We start from the raw sequence: 25,093 nt of genomic DNA, 5'->3' as shown, positions 1-25,093 counted from the left end.
CAGAGGGTTATGAAATGGCTTCTAGAATAGCTATTGAGCATTTCAATGGTTGGGTTGTTAAAATATTAATCATACTTAAAGCTATAAAACTACATCAAACCAATTGATTTTACACCTATATAAAATATTATATATTATTATATAATGATCATTTATTTATATTTGTATGTTTATAAAATAAAAAATTAACTGTGTATCGTGCATGTTACAAGCTAGTTAAATTGAATTCTTGAATCTAATTCACTCTTACCGCTTCAAAATCATGAAACTTTGTAGAATTGGGTTTTTCAGCATTAGTTAGTTTTTTTTTTTTGGTTGAATTTTACGATTAGAGGTATTAATGAGTTGGGTCGGATTGGGTTTAGGCTGAGTTCATATTTGATTTTAATATCTTATATGTTTGTTTAAGTCCGACCCAATTTGAAATTTTAGGCTTTAAAATTTTTTCAAGCCTGATTCAAATTAAAAAAAAAAATTTTGAACGCACCCATTAAACTTAATTTATATACTAAAATATTAAAAATATATAATTCAATTAAATTTAATGGGATTATATTTAATTCATATATATAAATTAAAATAAATATTATATAAAAGTAAAAATTAAGTTTAATAAAAAATATATATAATTTTTATTTTTAAATTTTATAAATACGTGAATTAATATATAATTCACATTTATATAAAAATAAAAAACTTATATATATGTAAATTACGGTTGGATCGAGTGGGCTTGGGCTTAAAATTTTTTTGTCCAAGACCTGATTTAGAATTTAAATGGGTTTAAAAATTATATTTAAACTTGTTTAAAGAGTTTTTATTTTTTGTTCAAACCCTCTAAAAAATTGAACGAGTTTTTGGATTTAGGCGTATAGCTTGACCTTTAAATAGATTTACTTAGGATGTTGCCATGTGAATTTATGTGGCACAAATTTCTAAAGTGAGAATGTAGGTTTTAATGGCGGATCCATAATTTTTCTAAAGGTGTCTATTTATAATATATAAAATAATTATTAATAAATTTATCAATTTTATGGTGTTTTAGGAAAAAAAATTTTTTTTATCTTTTTTTTCCATCTTTGGAAGTATTCAAAGAAAAGTTTCGAAGTGTTCAGTGAAAATTTTTTCTTTAAATTTTATTATTTTTCAATTTTATGAAGTGTCTATGGACATCCTCCCACTAAAAATGGAACCGCAACTGATATATTTCACAATCATGTGTTCACATGTTAATCACAACATGTATATTGTAAATGATCTTGCTTCGTTAAAGATGAGAGAATTGAACAACTTTTTTTTTTAAGATTGGATTTCTGTCAAAATATCAAGAAGATTCTTTTTAATTTTTTTGAAGGACTACCCATGAATAAGCAGGTTTTATTAATTTAAATTGTGTTGATTGAGCCTATTCATGACTGAAGTTTGTTCTATAGAGTTGCTTGGATATTGCATATTTTACAAGTCTGGATTTTGCTTGGAGTTGGAAACCCTGAAATCATTATAAAAAACTGCAGTGATGGATACGTTGACTAGCAATTTATGATTGAAGAAACATCTGAATCTCCTTAGGTTTTGGCATCATGAAAAATATTTCACAAGCTGGTAGCATGGTAGCAATTTTCAAAAGCTGGTAGCATCACGAGGCATTGATTCTATATTTGTGAGTTGATCATTTCAGAAATTAGATAATTTTAAGTGGAGGGAATTGTTATTTCAGAAATCATGTTGTATTAAATTTCTTTTTTTTAAGTAATTTCCATTTAGTTGGAAAAAAAAAAAAGAGATACATATATATATATATATATAATCATAGATTTATGAAAGTTTTAATGAGTTGAAAAATGGAAGAATCGGATAATATTACCTAATTTTTAAAATAAAATTTAATAATATTCCAATTAAAGAAATAAGATTGCAAAGTACTTTAGTTTAGTTTAGGGAAAAACTCTAACATATGCAGAAGGAAAAATATTTTTAAATTTAATTTTAATCCAAAATATATTTAAACATATTAAAATAATGATATTTTAACTATTTTTTAATTTGATATTATTTTTAAAATAATTTTTTAAGATTGTTTCAATCATGAATTTGACTTAGCTTAAATACCTTAATTTGAGAAATAAGATTAGAATCAATCTATTTTAGGAATTAAAAATTTAAAAATACTTTAATTTAGAAAAAAATCCCATATTTTTGAACCCAAATCTATTGGAGTTTATTCTTTAACTAAAATAGTGTAAAATCTTTATTCTGATTTAAATTTTATACTTAAATAAAGGTATTTTAATCTAGTTGGATTCCATGTACCTCTCGAAGTTGGCGAAAACAATATGAGAATAGGATGGAAAGAAGAAAAGGGCGTTGTTTCCGTTCACTGACTTCAGGACTGCAACTCCGCGACTTCTCTAGTTCCATTGTTTCTTTGGGTGTAATGGGGAGTTAAATGGGGAGTTAAGGGACCCACACCTCCGAGCAGGAAACATGTTGGTAAAGCCAGCTGCAATACAAAGCGGATATCCTACTTTAATTCTATCAGATTTGCTAGGCAACTCAACAGAAAATAAAGAATATGTTAAGAACATATCAAACGATGATCAAGAACTAAATTGAAAAACCCAAAAAAAATTTCTAACTTAGTTCATCTTAAAATGGGCAAAGTCCCAACAAAATTCTATTTTCATAGTCCAAATTATAGAAGAAAGGAAAATTAAGAAAAAAAAAGGGGTTGCCTTTTTTTCTATTTACTTGATAAAAATGATAATAATAAAACTTACAAAGAAGTGAACTGCGACTTTGAATGCGCTGTAGTGAATTTGATTATTATGTAAAATTTGATTTTGAAGGAATATGAATTTAAGTAAATATGTTTTAAGATTTTGAGAATAAAAATATATTTTGCTAAAAAAAAAAAGAAATCAAAAGAAATTGCTTTGAATGTGATGCAATAAGATTTGCCGTAAGTTTTGTTGCGTTTTAGCTACAGGAAAGAAAAAGAATGGAAATTACTTTTACATCATTTAACGAAAGATGTTGATATGAAGCTGATATAAAATTTAATTAGATCAAAGTAATTTTGTTTAAAAATAAATTTTAAATATATTTTATTTGGAGAATTGAATTTGAAATTACCATAATAAAAGAAAAAAACTAAAACCTAATGGTTGAATTTCTCCTTGCATTATTAATATGAAGCTGATATAAAATTTAATTAGATCAAAGTAATTTTTTTTAAAAATAAAATTTAAATATATTATATTTGGAGAATTGAATTCGAAATTACCTTAATTAAAGATAAAAGCTGAAACCTAATGCTCGAATTTCTCTTCGTATTGTTGATGAAGGGCAAATATGAACATAAATGTAATAAAAAAAATAAAATATGATAGGTCATTGCACTACAAAAAAACAAAGATTTGGTAACTTTTTTGGTAGCATTTTCAAGCGCTGTCATGCTTTTATAAATTTAGAAGCTTTTTCTTTTTTTTTTTTTGGTGTATGGGAAGTAATATGAAGATAGTCTATTAATTCATTTCTGGCTAAATATTTGAAGTCAATGGAAAAAAAAGACATGGATAACATATTCGGAACAAACAAAATCATGTGCATTGAAAACAACCTTTGCGGTGACTTTGCCATAAACTATACCTACACTACAAAGCTAGCAAAGAAAACGAGTGAAATGGGATGGCTTTTCGCCCATATCAACACAAACACAGACAATAAATGCAAATTTCATGATTTTTAATTTCTTTACTATTGACCTTTTCTTGACCTTTTTCAATGCTAATAATGAAACTTTTTAGCAATCTTTGGCTTTCTAATAAAAAATTTATATATTTCACTAATAAAATTTATTATAAATTTTTTTTTTCAAAAGGAAGAACATCTCCAAAAATTAAATTGACACTGAAATTAGCAAGATACGTGCTGGGTCAAATCCTATCAACAACTATGTTAAGAGATGGAAATGAGATTGGCATTTCAGCCTACCTCCTTTGTTAAATATAAAAGTTGACAATTCAACTTAAAATCAAGGTTAAAATTCTACTTTTAACTTCCTTTTTACAATTTAAAAATTTTATTGCCTTTACGATGACAATTTAATCTTTTGTAGTATGCAAATTGTAATAATTATTAGTCCATTAAACTTATTTTTAACTAGTTTTAAATTCGTATGATGCATAAAAATATATTCACATATCAGTAAATCTTATGTAAATATAAATTATTTAAAATGATAATATAAGCTATGGAGTTTATGAACAACTCATAACTTCTATAATTATTTTTATTCAAATTTATATATTTCAATATAATAAAAAAATTAATTACATATTGAATATATTTATGCAATTATCATCAGTTCTAAAGAAAACTCAAACTATAATTTATTAAATCCAAAAAATCTCTAAACAAAAACAATAATATTTTCGATTTCAAGAAATTAAAAATTTCATATTTAAAATCAATCTAAAATACAAACTTTTTTCATGGGAGATTTTTTCATAAGTTATTGTTGAAGCAAAGATACAGAAATTCTTTCTCTAAGTATTTCTTGTTATCTTTGAAGTAGGTGTTATTTTACTTTATTAGCCAATAGATTTCATAGATAGAGGTGAAGAGATAGATAAAACAGCAATCTATGATTTGACAACAGTTGAGTTATAATCTAGACTATATAACTTTATAACAAATATAATCATTATAATAAGTTTATGCTTATCTCTTTTGACATTTAAACTTAGAATCATAATCATACTTCTTATTCACTATAAGTTTGATACTACTTGTCTCAAGATTATATTTGGTTGCTCTCGTCTTGAACACTCAAATTTTATCTCAGAGATCTTCAAATATCTCTTGGATTTTATAATCTCCATTTTCCTAAATCATAAGTATAAATATGTCATTCGATTAATTTGAATATTAAATAATATTAAAATATTTTTTAACTCAATATCTTAGCAAATATTTCATAAAGATCATCGATATCTCTATTAATTAAATTCTTAGCTTTTGTATTGAACTGTACGAATATCGCCTTTTTTAGAATTATCATATGCCTCAATATTCAACTTGTACCTAAAAAAATACAAAATTATACAATTATAATATAATATAATAATTTAAAATACTTTTATTATCATTATGGAATAATAAATTTTTTATGTATCAAATATAAAAAATATAAATACAAATTACCTTGGAGTTGGATTAGGAGCATTAACCTAGCAGGAATAATAATGAAATTTTCCATCAATTTCATATAGTTTCTTACATGACATATAGTACCAACCAAAAGTGAAATCAACTTTTATTATAGTGACACCACTGGTGAAAGACTTTTCCCATATATTCCCAATTATCTTTAAACTAATTATCAACAAAAAAAATATTAAAAAAAGAAAGCTAATATAATAGTTAAAGAAATATAAAAAGCACTAATTTAGACAATTTAGATTTCAAAAAGAGATAAAACTTTTATCTTTTATATATTTATATTAATTATTAGGTATTAGATTGGATATACGATTTTAAGATAAAACATTTGATGCTTTTTTGTGTATTCGATTGCTTATTCATGCTTATTTTGTTTTCATTGTTGTTTTTTTTAATCTTTTACTAAGGGATTCCTATTTTTTTAAAAGATAATATTATTACCGATACAATATGCATGAATTTGCTTGCTGTTAGAAGAACACAACCTTTTTTTTTTTTTGTTTAAAGAAAAAAAATAAAACCTATTAGAAACCTAAAGAGAAAATAAAAGAGCATGTACTATAAAATAAATAGCTTTATTCTCTTCATTCATTTTTTTTATTAATAAAAGTGAATGTTAAGAAAGATCATACAAAATAACGAAAAACAGAATCAAGAATCCCAATTATAGATCAGAATCCATGAATTGTCTTTGTTGTTCTTTAGATATAACCCATCATCTTCTGCTTTCCAAAAACACTCCTTGAAATCACACTTATCAAGCAATTCGCGATTGACCCAATATACATCGAAACGTCCATGGTGATTTGCCCAACTCATGTTGCACCAAAAAAGTGTCGTTCCCCCAAAGTTAGCCTCAAATGTCCAATACCATTCTTTGGACATTTGGATTAGGTGCACACCTAAATCGTCATCTTTGGATTGGCAATGTATAGTCAATTCGTTGTCGCTCAACCCATTGATGATGTGAACATAATATCTCTTTCCGGCATGAGCAAGACTGATTTGGCTTAAGGCAATGGCTACTACAAGTAGGATGGCCATGAATTTGTTGGAAATGCCCATTTCTCTGATTTCTTTGCTGTTTTTATGTTAGAGTTTCTTGTTACTTCTTCATTTTATAGTTGAAGAATTAATTCTTGATGCAAGTATTAGCTCATATTAGAGTATATTTTGGATAGAGTATATTTTGCAAAGTGAATTAAGTCATATATGGAAATTAACATTGTGAATAAATTAGTTCTTATCTTCGAAATATCATAAATTTATTAAAAAACTTTTAATATTTTATTGTATCCAAATAAATTCTTATATTTTGATTTGAGTCATTATATTAATATATTTTTATTTGCTTACGTCAGCATTATATAATATTTCTAAAACTTTAACAATTATTACTTTATTACTTTATTATTAATTATTTTACTTTATTAGCCAATAGATTTCATAGATAGAGGTTAAGAGATAGATAAAACAGCAATCTATGATTTGATAATAGTTGAGTTATAATCTAGACTACATAACTTTATAACAAATATAATCATTATAATAAGTTTATGCTTATCTCTTTTGACATTTAAACTTAGAATCATAATCATAATCATAATCAAAATCACAAGTATGACATAATCATACTTTTGACATTTAACAAATATAATCATACTTCAATAGCCTAGTATCTCAAATAAATAAGAAGCAAATGCAACCTGCTCTAAAGTAAATCAGATCCTAGTAAAACTTTTTTCAGACCATTTGAAGTTATATTCTGTTTCCCCATTAACCCAGTCCGGTGTCAGCAGCGATAACAATGGCACCCCAATAACACAAGGATTAACCGATGAAAGGAGAACTGGAAAGGGAAGGAGGAAGAGAAGTGGAAGGTTTAGAATTAGGTCAATAATACGATGAGCAAAAATGAAGCCAATATAATTTTCAAACTTGAAGTGCAACTCAGGGTAGACTCTTCTAAAATGTGCAGATGGCACATGATAAATAAATAACAAGACCAAAAGGAAAGCAAAACAAAGATGCATAATGTGACAAGTCTCAAAGAGAAGAAGGAAAAGGTGAGTGCCGATTAATCAGAGATACAGTAATAGCTACGTGACAGAACATCCAAAGACATCATCGGTTTGAGCTATCTTTAATGCTCCAATTTGAAAACATGTATACAGCAGCACAGTAAACCTTAGGAGGATAAATAAATAAAATATTGATTTGAGCATAGGTAGAGGATGTTAATGTAAAAAAAAACAGTGAAAGGGTTAAAGTGGAGTTCTTCTTTGTGTTAAAGAACAACAATTTGCTACCTTAGGAAGGATTGCTAATGTTACTCTTTGTGTTGAATAAATGGACAAATAATTGACACATTTCATATCAGTAAAGAGAAAAGAGGGAAAGAGGGGAGGATTAAAAAAATTATTTGATGCCTCCAAATATATGACAATTGACAGTTTGAGCGTAGATTTTCCTTTCAGATTGAAGGAAACCCACCATTTCCTCCACATTGAATTAGTAAATTGCATATTGCACATTATTGGGTAATTGACTAAAGAGATGAAACATAGTATAAGACATGCAAGGTTTTGAACATTACATGAACAAAATTTGATGCAAATTGCCACTTCCTTTCCACGTATTTGTGCATGTGTTGGCTGCAGGTTTGCACATAAGCATATATAGACATATAAGGTGTAACCATAGAGATAAACATGAAATGAACTCTACTATACCAATCATGAGACAAAATTTGGCAGAAGAGGGGTCGAAGGAACAGAAAGAGAAGATAAGGTCGACGGTGATAAATCGCAGCAGTTTCCCTGTTTAAGTGATTTAAGCATTCTCCTTTAGTATATCAACGACATGAAGTTGACAAAGTTTTAGCAAAACTAATGATGAATGCTAAAATATCAAACTGACAGTATAATTCAACAACGTCCATCGAAGTTTACAAGTAGAGTTATACCCCGCTGACAGCAACAGAGGTATAATTCTCGACAAGGCTGAGCCAAATCATTACGCACTCTTCAATCACAGGATGTAACAAAGAACCCTGATAGCCCCAGCAAAGCATAACAAAGTAATGCTCCTGTATTCAACAATCATTTTGTTAACTAACAGCAATAGAGACAGCACCCAAGCTGGGATAGTGAATATTTCATACAAGTAAAAATTATTAAAGCATGAAAACCGGATAAATACAAATTTTCTTCAAGCAATCTAGTCAAATTGACCCAGCAGTGTTTGGAAAATTTCAAAGAAAGAAATACACAACACGTTTTGGAAAATGACTAGGTGTCATGTAAAAGACCATGAAAACAACAGGCAATAAAATTTTGTTCACTTTGGTTCTTTAACCAACTTAGAGCAGAAAAGAAATTTTAGTGAAGAAAGCTTCACACCACGATCACTGATAGTAGCTTCCAAAAAGTAAGGTCATAAATGAAATTTTTAGTCTTTTATATATATGAAATTACTTTTTTATCACTAAAGACCTAACTGTGGCCTTTTCCACCACTTTGAGCTAAATTCTAAAAGATATTGCATAAACTTCCTAAATGCTTTTACAATTTTTTTTTTTTCATTTTCTCTGCAGTGAACTCAAAGTTTTCAGCATTATACATCACAAAGGGGACTCTAGTGCCTCAGCAATGCAATCTACAGATGCTTTAACATTGTGTTAAGATTCATTTTCAACATGACTTATATAAACTAGTAGATATCTTAGCCTTTCTTGACAAATGCTTTCTAATAAATGGAAGAATGTCTATTTGCTTTCACTTTCAACTTTCGCCAAAGGCTAAACTTTTTATATGGTTCAAGCCTTTTAAGCTTACTAACTTGTAGAACCTAATCGAAGTCTGAAAATTTCTTAAAGGCTAAAATTTTCAAGTTCAATATCTTGCTAATTCAAAATGCTTAGACTTTCACATTTAACATTTAACTTAGTCCAACCTATAAAGCTTTCTTTATTGGTTGATACTTAACCTATAAAACTTCTTTCCTTGATGAAAAACTTAACCTGCAGAGCTTTCTTGATTGAGATACTCAAAATTATAAAGCTTTCTATATTGGTTGAGATACCCAACCTATATAACTTCTTTCGATGGTTGAAAAACTCAATCGATAGAGCTTACCTTATCATTGCTAAGTTTAGTATTTACACATAGGGAACTACATAATTTTTTTTCTCAAACCGAGGGAACTTGATGGTTAATTCCGTAACAAAAGCATTCCAAAGTTTTCTAAGGGAAGCAACAATGTCCAATATAATAGAGTTTGTGAAATATTACTCAAGTTGCTTTGCTTTGTTGCAGTAATTAATAATTTTTTAAAAGAAATTTTCAAAACATTAACAATTGAGTTCGAAAAAATTTTTAACATGTATTTCGATTTACCTTTTCATTGATAACATTTTTAGTTTTATTTTAATTTTAACTTTTTGTTTATTTCTTATTAAAATTCTTTCTTCATCACTTTGTTGTCATCACACTAATTAAGTGTGATTTTTCTCATGACGAGTCTGATCTAATTTATAAATTATTATTGGTTTGATGTACTTGATATAATAATTATTTCATAGATAATTAATTATTTGATAGTACAAATTTAATCTCACTATAAAAAAATTAAAAAATATATTTTATTATCCTTCTTCTATTATTTTTTAACATTTTAATCGGCACGATAGAAAAGTTGAGAAAAAAGTTTTATGTAGAATAAGAAATCATTGAAATAAATTTTTATTATGGATAAATTGTAAGAAAATATATATATTCATTTAAAATTTATATTATATTGTGTGATATTTTTCTCTATTTAATTTTGTCAGTGTTATATCAAATAAAAAAATATAAACAAAAAAAATAATATTTTAATATTAATGCCACTTATACAAATTCCTGACCATGCCACATTGCCACTTACTTTGTTGAGTATGTGATGCGAAATTCACGTGTTCATTTATTCACAGGTACTTAAGGTAATGCATTGGGTTTTCTTTAATGTGCATGTAATTTTAGTAATTTCTACTTCCTCTTTAGTTTTTAATTTTCTCTATTTTCTTTCTGTTTGAGCTGAGCTATTTATTTATATTTTTAGTAGTAGTCAATTAATTGTTTACTATTTATGAATATTTGTAGATTACGTTTTACAAAATCTTTGTTAATTGGGATAAAAAATCTTCAAAAGAATATTTTAATACATATTAATGCTACTATCTTTGATGGCACGTTACAGAAGAGCATATCTTTTATTTTAATGCATATTAATAGTAATGATAAAGAAAATAATTATCCTAATCGACCTATGATAAAAACTTCATCTTAAATTCTGAATTTAAACACTAATTAAACCTATAAACATCACTTGAATTTTTAAAATTAAGGGTGAATTTTTTGTAATTAATAAGATTGAAGCTGGAATCTTTTTTGTTTAACTGCCTATTAATTTACACTTAATTTTTCAAACTTTCAAGACAAGAAGGGTAATTTACAAATTAATCTTATATCACATCCCTTAAGCTCAGTTAATGATATTCAGGCTTTTTAATCATAAGAGCTAGCTTAATGCACCATTGCGTGTGCCCTCAGCCAGCACCATATTCTAAGTTAAAAACTATATCCAAAATTAGAGAAAACGTAATTGTTACTAACGTAATCCTAAGAAAGACCTAAAAACACTTGCCAATTAAAGTGAACTCTAATTCGAAATTTTAAAGAAATTTCCAATAATGAACTCCATCCTAATTTGACTTTCTACAATTAGTTTCTTTGTTTTTTTTTTTTTTTAAATAAAATGTGATGTAGGACTTGATGTGACTTTGTTGATGTCCTTACAATATAACGAAGACTTTACAGCGTAGATCCTTCATGGGCAGAATATTTTATAATTATTGAAACCTTGCACTTTCTATTTGGCCAGAAATTTTCTATTTTGGGATACCCATTTGCTTGAACAATCAACTTCATTTTTAGAATGTTTTCCCGCAAGAAAATTCTTATAATTTTCCTATGCTTGTTCTTATTAATTGTAGTTATAGTTTAATTCTTTAGGTTTAATGATAATACAATGATTTTTGTAATTTGTTATTGCTGTTTAGTTTCGTAAATGCATTCATTATTTGGGTAATAATTGGGATTAAAGAGTTCATGCAGATAATTTATTAATTTTTTTTAAAATTTTACATTATTGATTTATGTGACGAAATATTTTAATTTATTATTTATTATTTTAATTTTGATTTACTTATTTTTAACTAAAAGTTTTATAAAGTTTACTTATAAAATTTCTTATAAAATTTTTTTCCAAACCAAGAGCATCTCCAAAAATTAAGTTACTGATGAGCTAGGTAAGATATGTGCTGAGTCAAATCCTATCGGCAGCTGTGACTTGTGATGAAAGATAAAAATGAGATTGGCATTTGAGCCTACCTCATTTGTTAAAAATAAAAGTTGAAAATTCAACTTAAAATCAAGATTAAAATTGTATTTTTAACTTCCTTTTTAACAATTTAAAAATTTTATTTCTTTTACGATAACAATTTAATCTTATATGGTATGCAAATCGTAATAATTATTCGTCCATTGAACTTATTTCTATTAAGGAAGAAATGGTAAAGGAATTGACGTTTCCAATTAATGCATGGAGTGTATGCTGCATGGAAGGCTGAAATGGGCCTATAACTCCTTCCGCACGCGGCTTCCCGTTAATGGGCCCTCATTGAGTAAGATGAAAATTTGGCATTCCTTGGGTCTGCCGAACAAAAAGAGAGGTGGAAGTTGCTGGAGCAGGGCAAGAGAGGAGGAGAGAGCTAAAAAAAAAAGGGGGGAGGAAGCTTCTGAAAAAAAAAAAAAAGGAGCGAAAAAAAGAAGGGAGAGAAACCAAGAGAAAATAGTAAGGTTGCAAAGGTGAGCAGCCATTTAAGGGCGCTTATTTCCTACTTCTATTCTTTATTTTCATGCCATCTTGCACTCCCCATAATCTGCTCTACAAAGTTTTTTTCATGTGTTCCTTGTATGTTTTGTGTTTGCTATTTGTTGATAAAGTTTCAAGCTGTGTTTGATTTATGTTTCTGTTTTATTTTGTTCTTGCAAAAGAGATGAAGTTCTGATTTTTTGGTTTGGCCGAATGCTCCCTGTCTCTTCCAATGGCAGCTGCAGCAATCGGCTTCATCCCATAAAGTCTTGCCAAATCCTTTTCTCTTCCATCTTTCATGGTCATCCTTTGGTTAGTATGAGTTGAAAAGAAAAAAAGAAAAAAGAGAGACCTGGAAAGCTGCCGCCAAACCGTGCTGCTTAGCTTCCATAAGCAGTCACGGTTTGGATGTTTTTATGTATACAGTCCATCCCATTTTGACGTGGAAAGAAGGCTTTAACCGAAGGTGGTTTCTAAAGTAAGGAGGTAAGTTGTTAGAGGGTGAAGAAATGTCTAAAACTTTGAATTTTTCTTTCTTTTCCAGCTCTTAGTTTCACGTGTGGGTTCTGGTACAAGCCATGAAGTTTCAAGCTGCATGTCTTAAAGCTCCATCATTCATATGTTTGCTGCCTTATGTGTTTAAAGAGACTTAAAGTTTCAACATGTCCCTTGCTTATGGTTTATTTTCCATGCATCTACTTGTAGGAAAGCTTACGCCATGTTGATTTGTTTTACTAGTTTGTGCCATCTAGTTTCGGTTCTTGTTGTCCTTGTTATCAAAGCTGAGTGTCTCTTAACTGTTTCATATCGATTGGTTTTTTTTTTTTTTTTTTAAATGAAATAGAAAAGATGTCATATGTAGGTAGTGTCTCAAGGAAGGTAGGGTGGTGATGGGTGTACTTGGGAGACCTTGATGGTGTCACTGTTTTCTCTTCTTGGTTTGTAGTCATTGTATGAGGCGTTGCTTGCTGCATGTAGGTTGCTTGTGTTCTTTCATTATAAAGAAATAGTGTCAAAAAAAGAAAGCCACATATGAAGAAGAAACAAAGGCCATGGCGAGGGGACCATTGTGGCTTTCTTTATTTCTTCTTTGCATTTTTAATGGATTGGTTTAAAATGGAATACTAACACCATTTAGGCAGTAAAAAGGGATGACGTGGGACCATAGTAATGGATCTCATATATTTCTTTTAATCTTGATATGAATATAATAATAAAAATAAAGTAGTAACTTTCTTTATTTAGAATATTGTGATAAGTAAATTTTTAAAATATAAAATATAAAATATGTTTTTAATAAAGTTTATTTATTTTTATGTGTGTTTGATTTTAATTATATTTTATAATTTATTTATGATTGTTTAAATTCAATTACAAGTTTAATTTTATGTATTGTTAATTCTTTTATTGTTTAGATTCTCATTCTTATTTTAATTTAATATCTCATGTTTAAATTCATGGTTGATATATTATTCATGTATATAATAAGGATTTAATAATGATATTTTAGAGAATCTGAGTAGTGATTCTGTAATAATATTTAGGTGATGATATTTTTCTAAAAATATAATAGCTTTCCCGGGCATGATGTCTACTGCATGATTCTAAAAAATATAATATATTATTTTTTGCAATTTAAGACTAACGTTGTTATGATTAGTTCCAGCACCATGAACACAAGGTTGTTTTTTTGGATTCTTGGCATGATGTTAACACAAGTCATTGGCGCTGGGGTTAATATCTTATACAAGGTGTCTTATAACGTCGGTTTTAGTTTACGAATTTTGGTGGTATATCAATTCATCGTCGCCACAATATGTATACTCCCCTTTGCATTGATAGTTGACAGGTACGTTTTTAAAAACTAAATTTATATGTTTTTTAAATGTGAAATAAATAATACATTGATTCATAATTTGCGTATGAATTTAAAAAAAAAAATTTTTTTGCAGGAGTACAAGGCCCGCATTGACATGGAGGATAGCTGGTTTAGGCATCTTAGCTGGAGTTTTTGGGTATGCACTTTATTTTTTAAAATTTAATTTTCTATTTAAAACCTAATTATCTATTGATTAATTTAAATTTTGTTTCGTGGAATCAAGGGGAGCACTAGGGCAGAATATATTTGCAGCCAGCTTTGCTTTTGCTTCTGTGACATACTTGGCAGCAATTTCAAATCTATCTCTTGCCGTCACTTACATGCTGGCAATCGTTTTCAGGTATTGGAGATTTTGAAAAAAAAAAAAAAAAAAGCAAAGTTTGGATCTAAGGATATTTACTTGTTTTCTTAGGATGGAGACTTTCACTTTAGCCACTTGGCCTGGTAAGTTTAAGTTGATTGGCACCGTCATTAGCATCACAGGTGCCATGATTATTAGCTTCTACAGTGGACCAAACATCCATCTATGGTCCACTTCTGTGGATTTATTACAGCATCATGGGATAGCAGCTTTAACCCAAGTGCAAAGGCCAGTATATGGGATCATGTTAGCTTTCAGCAGTTGTGTTTGTTTTGCGATCTTTCTTACCATATTGGTATGCATATATTTGAATTTTAATATAAACTATATTAAAATAAAATATAAATTATTAACAATTAGTTTTTTCCCTTTGTTTTAACTAGACGATGATGAGCAGGACATACTCCTACCCAGTTTTCTCTTCTTTATTGTTTATGTGTAGTAGTAGCACTGTACTCTCCACTATATATGCTATCTCTATAGAGAGGGATTGGTCTGCTTGGTACTTGGCGCAGGATGCTAGCGCCATAACTTACTCGGTAATTACTTACTAATTTTATTTTGTTTTTTTTTTCTTAATTTTGTAGATATATAAAATTATCTATTACATTTCTTAATATGCTTTTATATCTTATATTTGAAATAAGAAAAAACTTTTAACTACAGTGATAGGGTTAGGAGGAGAAAACAAAAAGAGATAGAAATACTAAGCTTTAGTTTACAAACAAGTTTTAGAAGTTAAAAGTAAATGATATTTTTTTACCGCTAAATTTATTCTTTCATTTAATAAAATGGATAGGGCATCCTTGCATCTGGATTGTCAGTAATGCTTGCAACATGGTGCGCACGACAACAAGGACCAGTTTTTGTCTTCGCGACTTCTCCTTTAGCCCTCATCTTTACAGCACTCATGGGCCCTACTTTACTACAGGAGGAGATTCACCTAGGGAGGTATCTAATAACTTTCTTTCAACTTTTTTGATCAAATAACATTATCATATATTCCACTAATTTTGGGGTGTTTTTTTGTTCAAAATTAACAGCGTTATAGGTGGATTACTAATTATTATTGGAACATATGCCACGTTGTGGGGGAAGAGTGCTGAGACACAGTCGAGAAGAGATGATCTTGCAATCCAGATTGTTCAAGTACAATCAAGAAGAGATGATCCTGATATCGAGAGTGTTGAGACACAATTAAGAAGAGATCATCCTGATCTTGAGCGCGTTGAGATACAGTTAAGTGAAGAAGATCTTGATCTTGAGGGTGCTAAGTAGATAGATCTTGATGTCAAGCCTATAAATAAGTGATGAGTGTGTGTACAAGTTGAATTAGACATTGTTCTATCCAAAGGCAAACAATACATTCGATTGAAATTTAATAATTTTAAATTATAAAAATAAATTAAAAATAAAAATAATTTAAACAAATATTAATCATATAGTTTATATGTTTGTCAAGCTCAATTTTGCTCAAAATTTTGGGCTTTAAAATTTTTCCAAGCCTAATCTAAATTAAAAAAATAAATCCCATTAAACTCAATTTATATAATAAAAAATTTAAAAAATATGCTTAAATTAAGTTTAATAGAATTATATTCAATTCACGTATTTATATAAATTAAAAATAAAAATTATATAAAAGTTAAAATTAATAAAATATATATAAATCTTATTTTAATTTATATATATATGAATTAATTTATATATAATTCACATATACATAAAAATAAAAAATGTATATATATAAATTTGGACTAGGTCGAACTAAGTTCAAGTTTTAAATTTTTTGTCTAAAGTTCAGCTTAAAATTTAAACGGACTTAAAATTGTTCCTAAATCTATTTAACAAGTTTTAATTTTTTATTCAAACTCTCTCAAAATTGAAACCTATGGATTTAATACATTTATAAACTTTAAATTCAATAATTTTGAAACATGAAAAAAATCTTTTCTTTATTTTTGAACCCAAACCTAATGTTAGAACTTCTCGTCATATTATTTTTAAGTGAACTCTCGTATTGTTTATGACGGACAAACGTGAATTTATCTACGTAATATTTTCATAACTTTCTAAGCAAAGTAAATGAAATCAGCCTCAAACCCACGGTTAGACTGCAGAGCATCTTCAGGAAAAGAGTTTATTTTATAACTTTTTTATTTTTATTTTGTAAAAAAAAATAGTGAAAAATTATTTTTCATTTTAATAAAAGTTAAGAATCAAAATAATATTTAGTAAATAATTTTTATTAGTTGTACTTAAATGATATTCATTTGATTAATTTTTTTTACCTTTTATAAGAATAATAAACAAAAATAATTTTATTATTAAAAAATAATCTTGACTTAAAAAAAATAAAAAACGAAAAGTATCGTCTAAACATTTAATAATAACTGTCACCCTCACTGTTGATAATCTTTATTTTTTCCACTAAAAAGGCAAAGCCATAAAAATACTAGGAGCCATTCTTTTAAAAAGCAAAAAAAAAAAAAAAAAAAAAAAATCCAAAAAACAAATTGTTTAAAAAAAAGAAAAATCAATGAACACTACTTAATTTGCAAATTTGGTGTCTCCACCCAAGAATTTTTCGCCTTTGTTTCTTCTATTTGTGCCACCATCGCTTTTTATTCAGCTCCTGCATCTGCTTCATGTGCCAGTGACCTCTCCGATTTCCATTATTTCTTGTCGTAAATCTTCTTTTCAGGTATGTTTGGTTAATCTGTCGAAGCTTATTTGCTTTTTTTTTTCTTTTAATTTTTAAAGTTTTGATGATTGTTTGCCTGAATCAGCTACTCACCATAGCAACTCAAATCAATTCCATCATTGCCATTACTCTAATGAGAAAAATTCTTGATTTCGCCTTTAAATGCCTTTTTCTCTTTCTCATTTTAAAAAATCTAGGGTTAGAAGTATCAATCTTTCAAAGCTTAACAACACATTGGTTATATTCTACTAATTTTCTGTTATCTTTTTGGTTTGTATTCTTTTAACAACTTAAGATTATGCGTAAATAATTTTCCAAAACCCCGACGGCGATGTCACCATCAGTTAACTCATTTCCAACTCTTTTGTTTTGTGTTTTTTTTTTTTTTTTTTAATTTTTTGCTTGATCATTAAGTTCCTGGTTACTCGATTAGGTTTTAAAAAATTATTTTTGATTAATGTTCTATTTGGCTTGGAGCTTCGAAAGAAGAAGTTAGTTAGAATAAGCTATTTGTGAAGATAAATGTAGGTTTTATTGGTAATTTCAGGATTTATAGTTTCTTTATTAAACTTAAAAGTCTTCAATTGGAAACTTTGGTTTAGTTAAAATTTTGCTGACTTAATGTTTGAGGAAAACGCATCTTGAAATTTATATTTCTGTACTTCGATTTGTTAGTGAAATCATACACTAGATCGTGTTCAAAGTTTCCTGACTTGTTTTTTGGATGTTGTCAGCAAATGATGGAGCGACGATATTGGAGCAAATCGATGTTGACAATCAAATTGCCAAATTGATGGTTGAACTATCCCGAAGTCCAGATTATGAAATTGGTGATGGGACGATTGGTGTTGTTGTCATGGCTGGATACTTTTAGAGCAGGCAGAGTGGCTATTAGAACGTGGGATTCATCCCATCCAGATTACAGAGGGTTATGAAATGGCTTCTAGAATAGCTATTGAGCATTTCAATGGTTGGGTTGTTAAAATATTAATCATACTTAAAGCTATAAAACTACATCAAACCAATTGATTTTACACCTATATAAAATATTATATATTATTATATAATGATCATTTATTTATATTTGTATGTTTATAAAATAAAAAATTAACTGTGTATCGTGCATGTTACAAGCTAGTTAAATTGAATTCTTGAATCTAATTCACTCTTACCGCTTCAAAATCATGAAACTTTGTAGAATTGGGTTTTTCAGCATTAGTTAGTTTTTTTTTTTTGGTTGAATTTTACGATTAGAGGTATTAATGAGTTGGGTCGGATTGGGTTTAGGCTGAGTTCATATTTGATTTTAATATCTTATATGTTTGTTTAAGTCCGACCCAATTTGAAATTTTAGGCTTTAAAATTTTTTCAAGCCTGATTCAAATTAAAAAAAAAAATTTTGAACGCACCCATTAAACTTAATTTATATACTAAAATATTAAAAATATATAATTCAATTAAATTTAATGGGATTATATTTAATTCATATATATAAATTAAAATAAATATTATATAAAAGTAAAAATTAAGTTTAATAAAAAATATATATAATTTTTATTTTTAAATTTTATAAATACGTGAATTAATATATAATTCACATTTATATAAAAATAAAAAACTTATATATATGTAAATTACGGTTGGATCGAGTGGGCTTGGGCTTAAAATTTTTTTGTCCAAGACCTGATTTAGAATTTAAATGGGTTTAAAAATTATATTTAAACTTGTTTAAAGAGTTTTTATTTTTTGTTCAAACCCTCTAAAAAATTGAACGAGTTTTTGGATTTAGGCGTATAGCTTGACCTTTAAATAGATTTACTTAGGATGTTGCCATGTGAATTTATGTGGCACAAATTTCTAAAGTGAGAATGTAGGTTTTAATGGCGGATCCATAATTTTTCTAAAGGTGTCTATTTATAATATATAAAATAATTATTAATAAATTTATCAATTTTATGGTGTTTTAGGAAAAAAAAATTTTTTTATCTTTTTTTTCCATCTTTGGAAGTATTCAAAGAAAAGTTTCGAAGTGTTCAGTGAAAATTTTTTCTTTAAATTTTATTATTTTTCAATTTTATGAAGTGTCTATGGACATCCTCCCACTAAAAATGGAACCGCAACTGATATATTTCACAATCATGTGTTCACATGTTAATCACAACATGTATATTGTAAATGATCTTGCTTCGTTAAAGATGAGAGAATTGAACAACTTTTTTTTTTAAGATTGGATTTCTGTCAAAATATCAAGAAGATTCTTTTTAATTTTTTTGAAGGACTACCCATGAATAAGCAGGTTTTATTAATTTAAATTGTGTTGATTGAGCCTATTCATGACTGAAGTTTGTTCTATAGAGTTGCTTGGATATTGCATATTTTACAAGTCTGGATTTTGCTTGGAGTTGGAAACCCTGAAATCATTATAAAAAACTGCAGTGATGGATACGTTGACTAGCAATTTATGATTGAAGAAACATCTGAATCTCCTTAGGTTTTGGCATCATGAAAAATATTTCACAAGCTGGTAGCATGGTAGCAATTTTCAAAAGCTGGTAGCATCACGAGGCATTGATTCTATATTTGTGAGTTGATCATTTCAGAAATTAGATAATTTTAAGTGGAGGGAATTGTTATTTCAGAAATCATGTTGTATTAAATTTCTTTTTTTTAAGTAATTTCCATTTAGTTGGAAAAAAAAAAAAGAGATACATATATATATATATATATATAATCATAGATTTATGAAAGTTTTAATGAGTTGAAAAATGGAAGAATCGGATAATATTACCTAATTTTTAAAATAAAATTTAATAATATTCCAATTAAAGAAATAAGATTGCAAAGTACTTTAGTTTAGTTTAGGGAAAAACTCTAACATATGCAGAAGGAAAAATATTTTTAAATTTAATTTTAATCCAAAATATATTTAAACATATTAAAATAATGATATTTTAACTATTTTTTAATTTGATATTATTTTTAAAATAATTTTTTAAGATTGTTTCAATCATGAATTTGACTTAGCTTAAATACCTTAATTTGAGAAATAAGATTAGAATCAATCTATTTTAGGAATTAAAAATTTAAAAATACTTTAATTTAGAAAAAAATCCCATATTTTTGAACCCAAATCTATTGGAGTTTATTCTTTAACTAAAATAGTGTAAAATCTTTATTCTGATTTAAATTTTATACTTAAATAAAGGTATTTTAATCTAGTTGGATTCCATGTACCTCTCGAAGTTGGCGAAAACAATATGAGAATAGGATGGAAAGAAGAAAAGGGCGTTGTTTCCGTTCACTGACTTCAGGACTGCAACTCCGCGACTTCTCTAGTTCCATTGTTTCTTTGGGTGTAATGGGGAGTTAAATGGGGAGTTAAGGGACCCACACCTCCGAGCAGGAAACATGTTGGTAAAGCCAGCTGCAATACAAAGCGGATATCCTACTTTAATTCTATCAGATTTGCTAGGCAACTCAACAGAAAATAAAGAATATGTTAAGAACATATCAAACGATGATCAAGAACTAAATTGAAAAACCCAAAAAAAATTTCTAACTTAGTTCATCTTAAAATGGGCAAAGTCCCAACAAAATTCTATTTTCATAGTCCAAATTATAGAAGAAAGGAAAATTAAGAAAAAAAAAGGGGTTGCCTTTTTTTCTATTTACTTGATAAAAATGATAATAATAAAACTTACAAAGAAGTGAACTGCGACTTTGAATGCGCTGTAGTGAATTTGATTATTATGTAAAATTTGATTTTGAAGGAATATGAATTTAAGTAAATATGTTTTAAGATTTTGAGAATAAAAATATATTTTGCTAAAAAAAAAAAGAAATCAAAAGAAATTGCTTTGAATGTGATGCAATAAGATTTGCCGTAAGTTTTGTTGCGTTTTAGCTACAGGAAAGAAAAAGAATGGAAATTACTTTTACATCATTTAACGAAAGATGTTGATATGAAGCTGATATAAAATTTAATTAGATCAAAGTAATTTTGTTTAAAAATAAATTTTAAATATATTTTATTTGGAGAATTGAATTTGAAATTACCATAATAAAAGAAAAAAACTAAAACCTAATGGTTGAATTTCTCCTTGCATTATTAATATGAAGCTGATATAAAATTTAATTAGATCAAAGTAATTTTTTTTAAAAATAAAATTTAAATATATTATATTTGGAGAATTGAATTCGAAATTACCTTAATTAAAGATAAAAGCTGAAACCTAATGCTCGAATTTCTCTTCGTATTGTTGATGAAGGGCAAATATGAACATAAATGTAATAAAAAAAATAAAATATGATAGGTCATTGCACTACAAAAAAACAAAGATTTGGTAACTTTTTTGGTAGCATTTTCAAGCGCTGTCATGCTTTTATAAATTTAGAAGCTTTTTCTTTTTTTTTTTTTGGTGTATGGGAAGTAATATGAAGATAGTCTATTAATTCATTTCTGGCTAAATATTTGAAGTCAATGGAAAAAAAAGACATGGATAACATATTCGGAACAAACAAAATCATGTGCATTGAAAACAACCTTTGCGGTGACTTTGCCATAAACTATACCTACACTACAAAGCTAGCAAAGAAAACGAGTGAAATGGGATGGCTTTTCGCCCATATCAACACAAACACAGACAATAAATGCAAATTTCATGATTTTTAATTTCTTTACTATTGACCTTTTCTTGACCTTTTTCAATGCTAATAATGAAACTTTTTAGCAATCTTTGGCTTTCTAATAAAAAATTTATATATTTCACTAATAAAATTTATTATAAATTTTTTTTTTCAAAAGGAAGAACATCTCCAAAAATTAAATTGACACTGAAATTAGCAAGATACGTGCTGGGTCAAATCCTATCAACAACTATGTTAAGAGATGGAAATGAGATTGGCATTTCAGCCTACCTCCTTTGTTAAATATAAAAGTTGACAATTCAACTTAAAATCAAGGTTAAAATTCTACTTTTAACTTCCTTTTTACAATTTAAAAATTTTATTGCCTTTACGATGACAATTTAATCTTTTGTAGTATGCAAATTGTAATAATTATTAGTCCATTAAACTTATTTTTAACTAGTTTTAAATTCGTATGATGCATAAAAATATATTCACATATCAGTAAATCTTATGTAAATATAAATTATTTAAAATGATAATATAAGCTATGGAGTTTATGAACAACTCATAACTTCTATAATTATTTTTATTCAAATTTATATATTTCAATATAATAAAAAAATTAATTACATATTGAATATATTTATGCAATTATCATCAGTTCTAAAGAAAACTCAAACTATAATTTATTAAATCCAAAAAATCTCTAAACAAAAACAATAATATTTTCGATTTCAAGAAATTAAAAATTTCATATTTAAAATCAATCTAAAATACAAACTTTTTTCATGGGAGATTTTTTCATAAGTTATTGTTGAAGCAAAGATACAGAAATTCTTTCTCTAAGTATTTCTTGTTATCTTTGAAGTAGGTGTTATTTTACTTTATTAGCCAATAGATTTCATAGATAGAGGTGAAGAGATAGATAAAACAGCAATCTATGATTTGACAACAGTTGAGTTATAATCTAGACTATATAACTTTATAACAAATATAATCATTATAATAAGTTTATGCTTATCTCTTTTGACATTTAAACTTAGAATCATAATCATACTTCTTATTCACTATAAGTTTGATACTACTTGTCTCAAGATTATATTTGGTTGCTCTCGTCTTGAACACTCAAATTTTATCTCAGAGATCTTCAAATATCTCTTGGATTTTATAATCTCCATTTTCCTAAATCATAAGTATAAATATGTCATTCGATTAATTTGAATATTAAATAATATTAAAATATTTTTTAACTCAATATCTTAGCAAATATTTCATAAAGATCATCGATATCTCTATTAATTAAATTCTTAGCTTTTGTATTGAACTGTACGAATATCGCCTTTTTTAGAATTATCATATGCCTCAATATTCAACTTGTACCTAAAAAAATACAAAATTATACAATTATAATATAATATAATAATTTAAAATACTTTTATTATCATTATGGAATAATAAATTTTTTATGTATCAAATATAAAAAATATAAATACAAATTACCTTGGAGTTGGATTAGGAGCATTAACCTAGCAGGAATAATAATGAAATTTTCCATCAATTTCATATAGTTTCTTACATGACATATAGTACCAACCAAAAGTGAAATCAACTTTTATTATAGTGACACCACTGGTGAAAGACTTTTCCCATATATTCCCAATTATCTTTAAACTAATTATCAACAAAAAAAATATTAAAAAAAGAAAGCTAATATAATAGTTAAAGAAATATAAAAAGCACTAATTTAGACAATTTAGATTTCAAAAAGAGATAAAACTTTTATCTTTTATATATTTATATTAATTATTAGGTATTAGATTGGATATACGATTTTAAGATAAAACATTTGATGCTTTTTTGTGTATTCGATTGCTTATTCATGCTTATTTTGTTTTCATTGTTGTTTTTTTTAATCTTTTACTAAGGGATTCCTATTTTTTTAAAAGATAATATTATTACCGATACAATATGCATGAATTTGCTTGCTGTTAGAAGAACACAACCTTTTTTTTTTTTTGTTTAAAGAAAAAAAATAAAACCTATTAGAAACCTAAAGAGAAAATAAAAGAGCATGTACTATAAAATAAATAGCTTTATTCTCTTCATTCATTTTTTTTATTAATAAAAGTGAATGTTAAGAAAGATCATACAAAATAACGAAAAACAGAATCAAGAATCCCAATTATAGATCAGAATCCATGAATTGTCTTTGTTGTTCTTTAGATATAACCCATCATCTTCTGCTTTCCAAAAACACTCCTTGAAATCACACTTATCAAGCAATTCGCGATTGACCCAATATACATCGAAACGTCCATGGTGATTTGCCCAACTCATGTTGCACCAAAAAAGTGTCGTTCCCCCAAAGTTAGCCTCAAATGTCCAATACCATTCTTTGGACATTTGGATTAGGTGCACACCTAAATCGTCATCTTTGGATTGGCAATGTATAGTCAATTCGTTGTCGCTCAACCCATTGATGATGTGAACATAATATCTCTTTCCGGCATGAGCAAGACTGATTTGGCTTAAGGCAATGGCTACTACAAGTAGGATGGCCATGAATTTGTTGGAAATGCCCATTTCTCTGATTTCTTTGCTGTTTTTATGTTAGAGTTTCTTGTTACTTCTTCATTTTATAGTTGAAGAATTAATTCTTGATGCAAGTATTAGCTCATATTAGAGTATATTTTGGATAGAGTATATTTTGCAAAGTGAATTAAGTCATATATGGAAATTAACATTGTGAATAAATTAGTTCTTATCTTCGAAATATCATAAATTTATTAAAAAACTTTTAATATTTTATTGTATCCAAATAAATTCTTATATTTTGATTTGAGTCATTATATTAATATATTTTTATTTGCTTACGTCAGCATTATATAATATTTCTAAAACTTTAACAATTATTACTTTATTACTTTATTATTAATTATTTTACTTTATTAGCCAATAGATTTCATAGATAGAGGTTAAGAGATAGATAAAACAGCAATCTATGATTTGATAATAGTTGAGTTATAATCTAGACTACATAACTTTATAACAAATATAATCATTATAATAAGTTTATGCTTATCTCTTTTGACATTTAAACTTAGAATCATAATCATAATCATAATCAAAATCACAAGTATGACATAATCATACTTTTGACATTTAACAAATATAATCATACTTCAATAGCCTAGTATCTCAAATAAATAAGAAGCAAATGCAACCTGCTCTAAAGTAAATCAGATCCTAGTAAAACTTTTTTCAGACCATTTGAAGTTATATTCTGTTTCCCCATTAACCCAGTCCGGTGTCAGCAGCGATAACAATGGCACCCCAATAACACAAGGATTAACCGATGAAAGGAGAACTGGAAAGGGAAGGA

At 27.3% G+C, this 25,093-nt stretch overlaps 3 protein-coding genes across 3 annotated transcripts; 1 reads left to right on the top strand and 2 right to left on the bottom strand.

Annotated features, from left to right (window-relative positions):
- Nucleotides 1–5,874: 5,874 nt before the first annotated feature.
- On the bottom strand, nucleotides 5,875–6,288 carry LOC149513840 (S-protein homolog 1-like). The gene has a single exon (XM_089748145.1). It carries the CDS (start codon nucleotides 6,286–6,288, stop codon nucleotides 5,875–5,877), a length of 414 nt encoding a protein of 137 aa, XP_089604271.1.
- Nucleotides 6,289–13,844: 7,556 nt separating this feature from the next.
- On the top strand, nucleotides 13,845–17,956 carry LOC149513839 (WAT1-related protein At1g25270-like). Its single transcript, XM_089748144.1, has 8 exons — nucleotides 13,845–13,987; nucleotides 14,091–14,153; nucleotides 14,241–14,357; nucleotides 14,430–14,673; nucleotides 14,762–14,917; nucleotides 15,178–15,329; nucleotides 15,422–15,645; nucleotides 17,817–17,956. Exons 1-8 carry the CDS (start codon nucleotides 13,845–13,847, stop codon nucleotides 17,954–17,956), a joined length of 1,239 nt encoding a protein of 412 aa, XP_089604270.1.
- A 5,924-nt stretch (nucleotides 17,957–23,880) lies between these two features.
- LOC149513838 (S-protein homolog 1-like) lies at nucleotides 23,881–24,294 on the bottom strand. Its single transcript, XM_089748143.1, has one exon. The coding sequence runs from the start codon at nucleotides 24,292–24,294 to the stop codon at nucleotides 23,881–23,883; it is 414 nt and encodes a 137-aa protein (XP_089604269.1).
- Between the last annotated feature and the right edge of the window lie 799 nt (nucleotides 24,295–25,093).

Source organism: Durio zibethinus, chromosome 18, assembly GCF_047325235.1.
Source record: "Durio zibethinus cultivar Kanyao isolate XHJ-2024 chromosome 18, ASM4732523v1, whole genome shotgun sequence".
Lineage (NCBI taxonomy): Eukaryota > Viridiplantae > Streptophyta > Magnoliopsida > Malvales > Malvaceae > Durio > Durio zibethinus.
The sequence above is the reverse complement of the archived record's forward strand: the minus strand, read 5'-3'. Positions and strand labels throughout refer to the sequence as shown.

What these genes read in the sequence shown, in the direction of transcription:
- LOC149513840 (XM_089748145.1), bottom strand. Translation starts at nt 6,288, where the DNA reads ATGGGCATTTCCAACAAATTCATGGCCATCCTACTTGTAGTAGCCATT.
- LOC149513839 (XM_089748144.1), top strand. Translation starts at nt 13,845, where the DNA reads ATGTTAACACAAGTCATTGGCGCTGGGGTTAATATCTTATACAAGGTG. An exon ending in TTTGCATTGATAGTTGACAG is followed by an intron (nt 13,988 to 14,090) that starts GTACGTTTTTAA and finishes ATTTTTTTGCAG; the next exon opens with GAGTACAAGGCCCGCATTGA. An exon ending in CTAGCGCCATAACTTACTCG is followed by an intron (nt 14,918 to 15,177) that starts GTAATTACTTAC and finishes TAAAATGGATAG; the next exon opens with GGCATCCTTGCATCTGGATT.
- LOC149513838 (XM_089748143.1), bottom strand. Translation starts at nt 24,294, where the DNA reads ATGGGCATTTCCAACAAATTCATGGCCATCCTACTTGTAGTAGCCATT.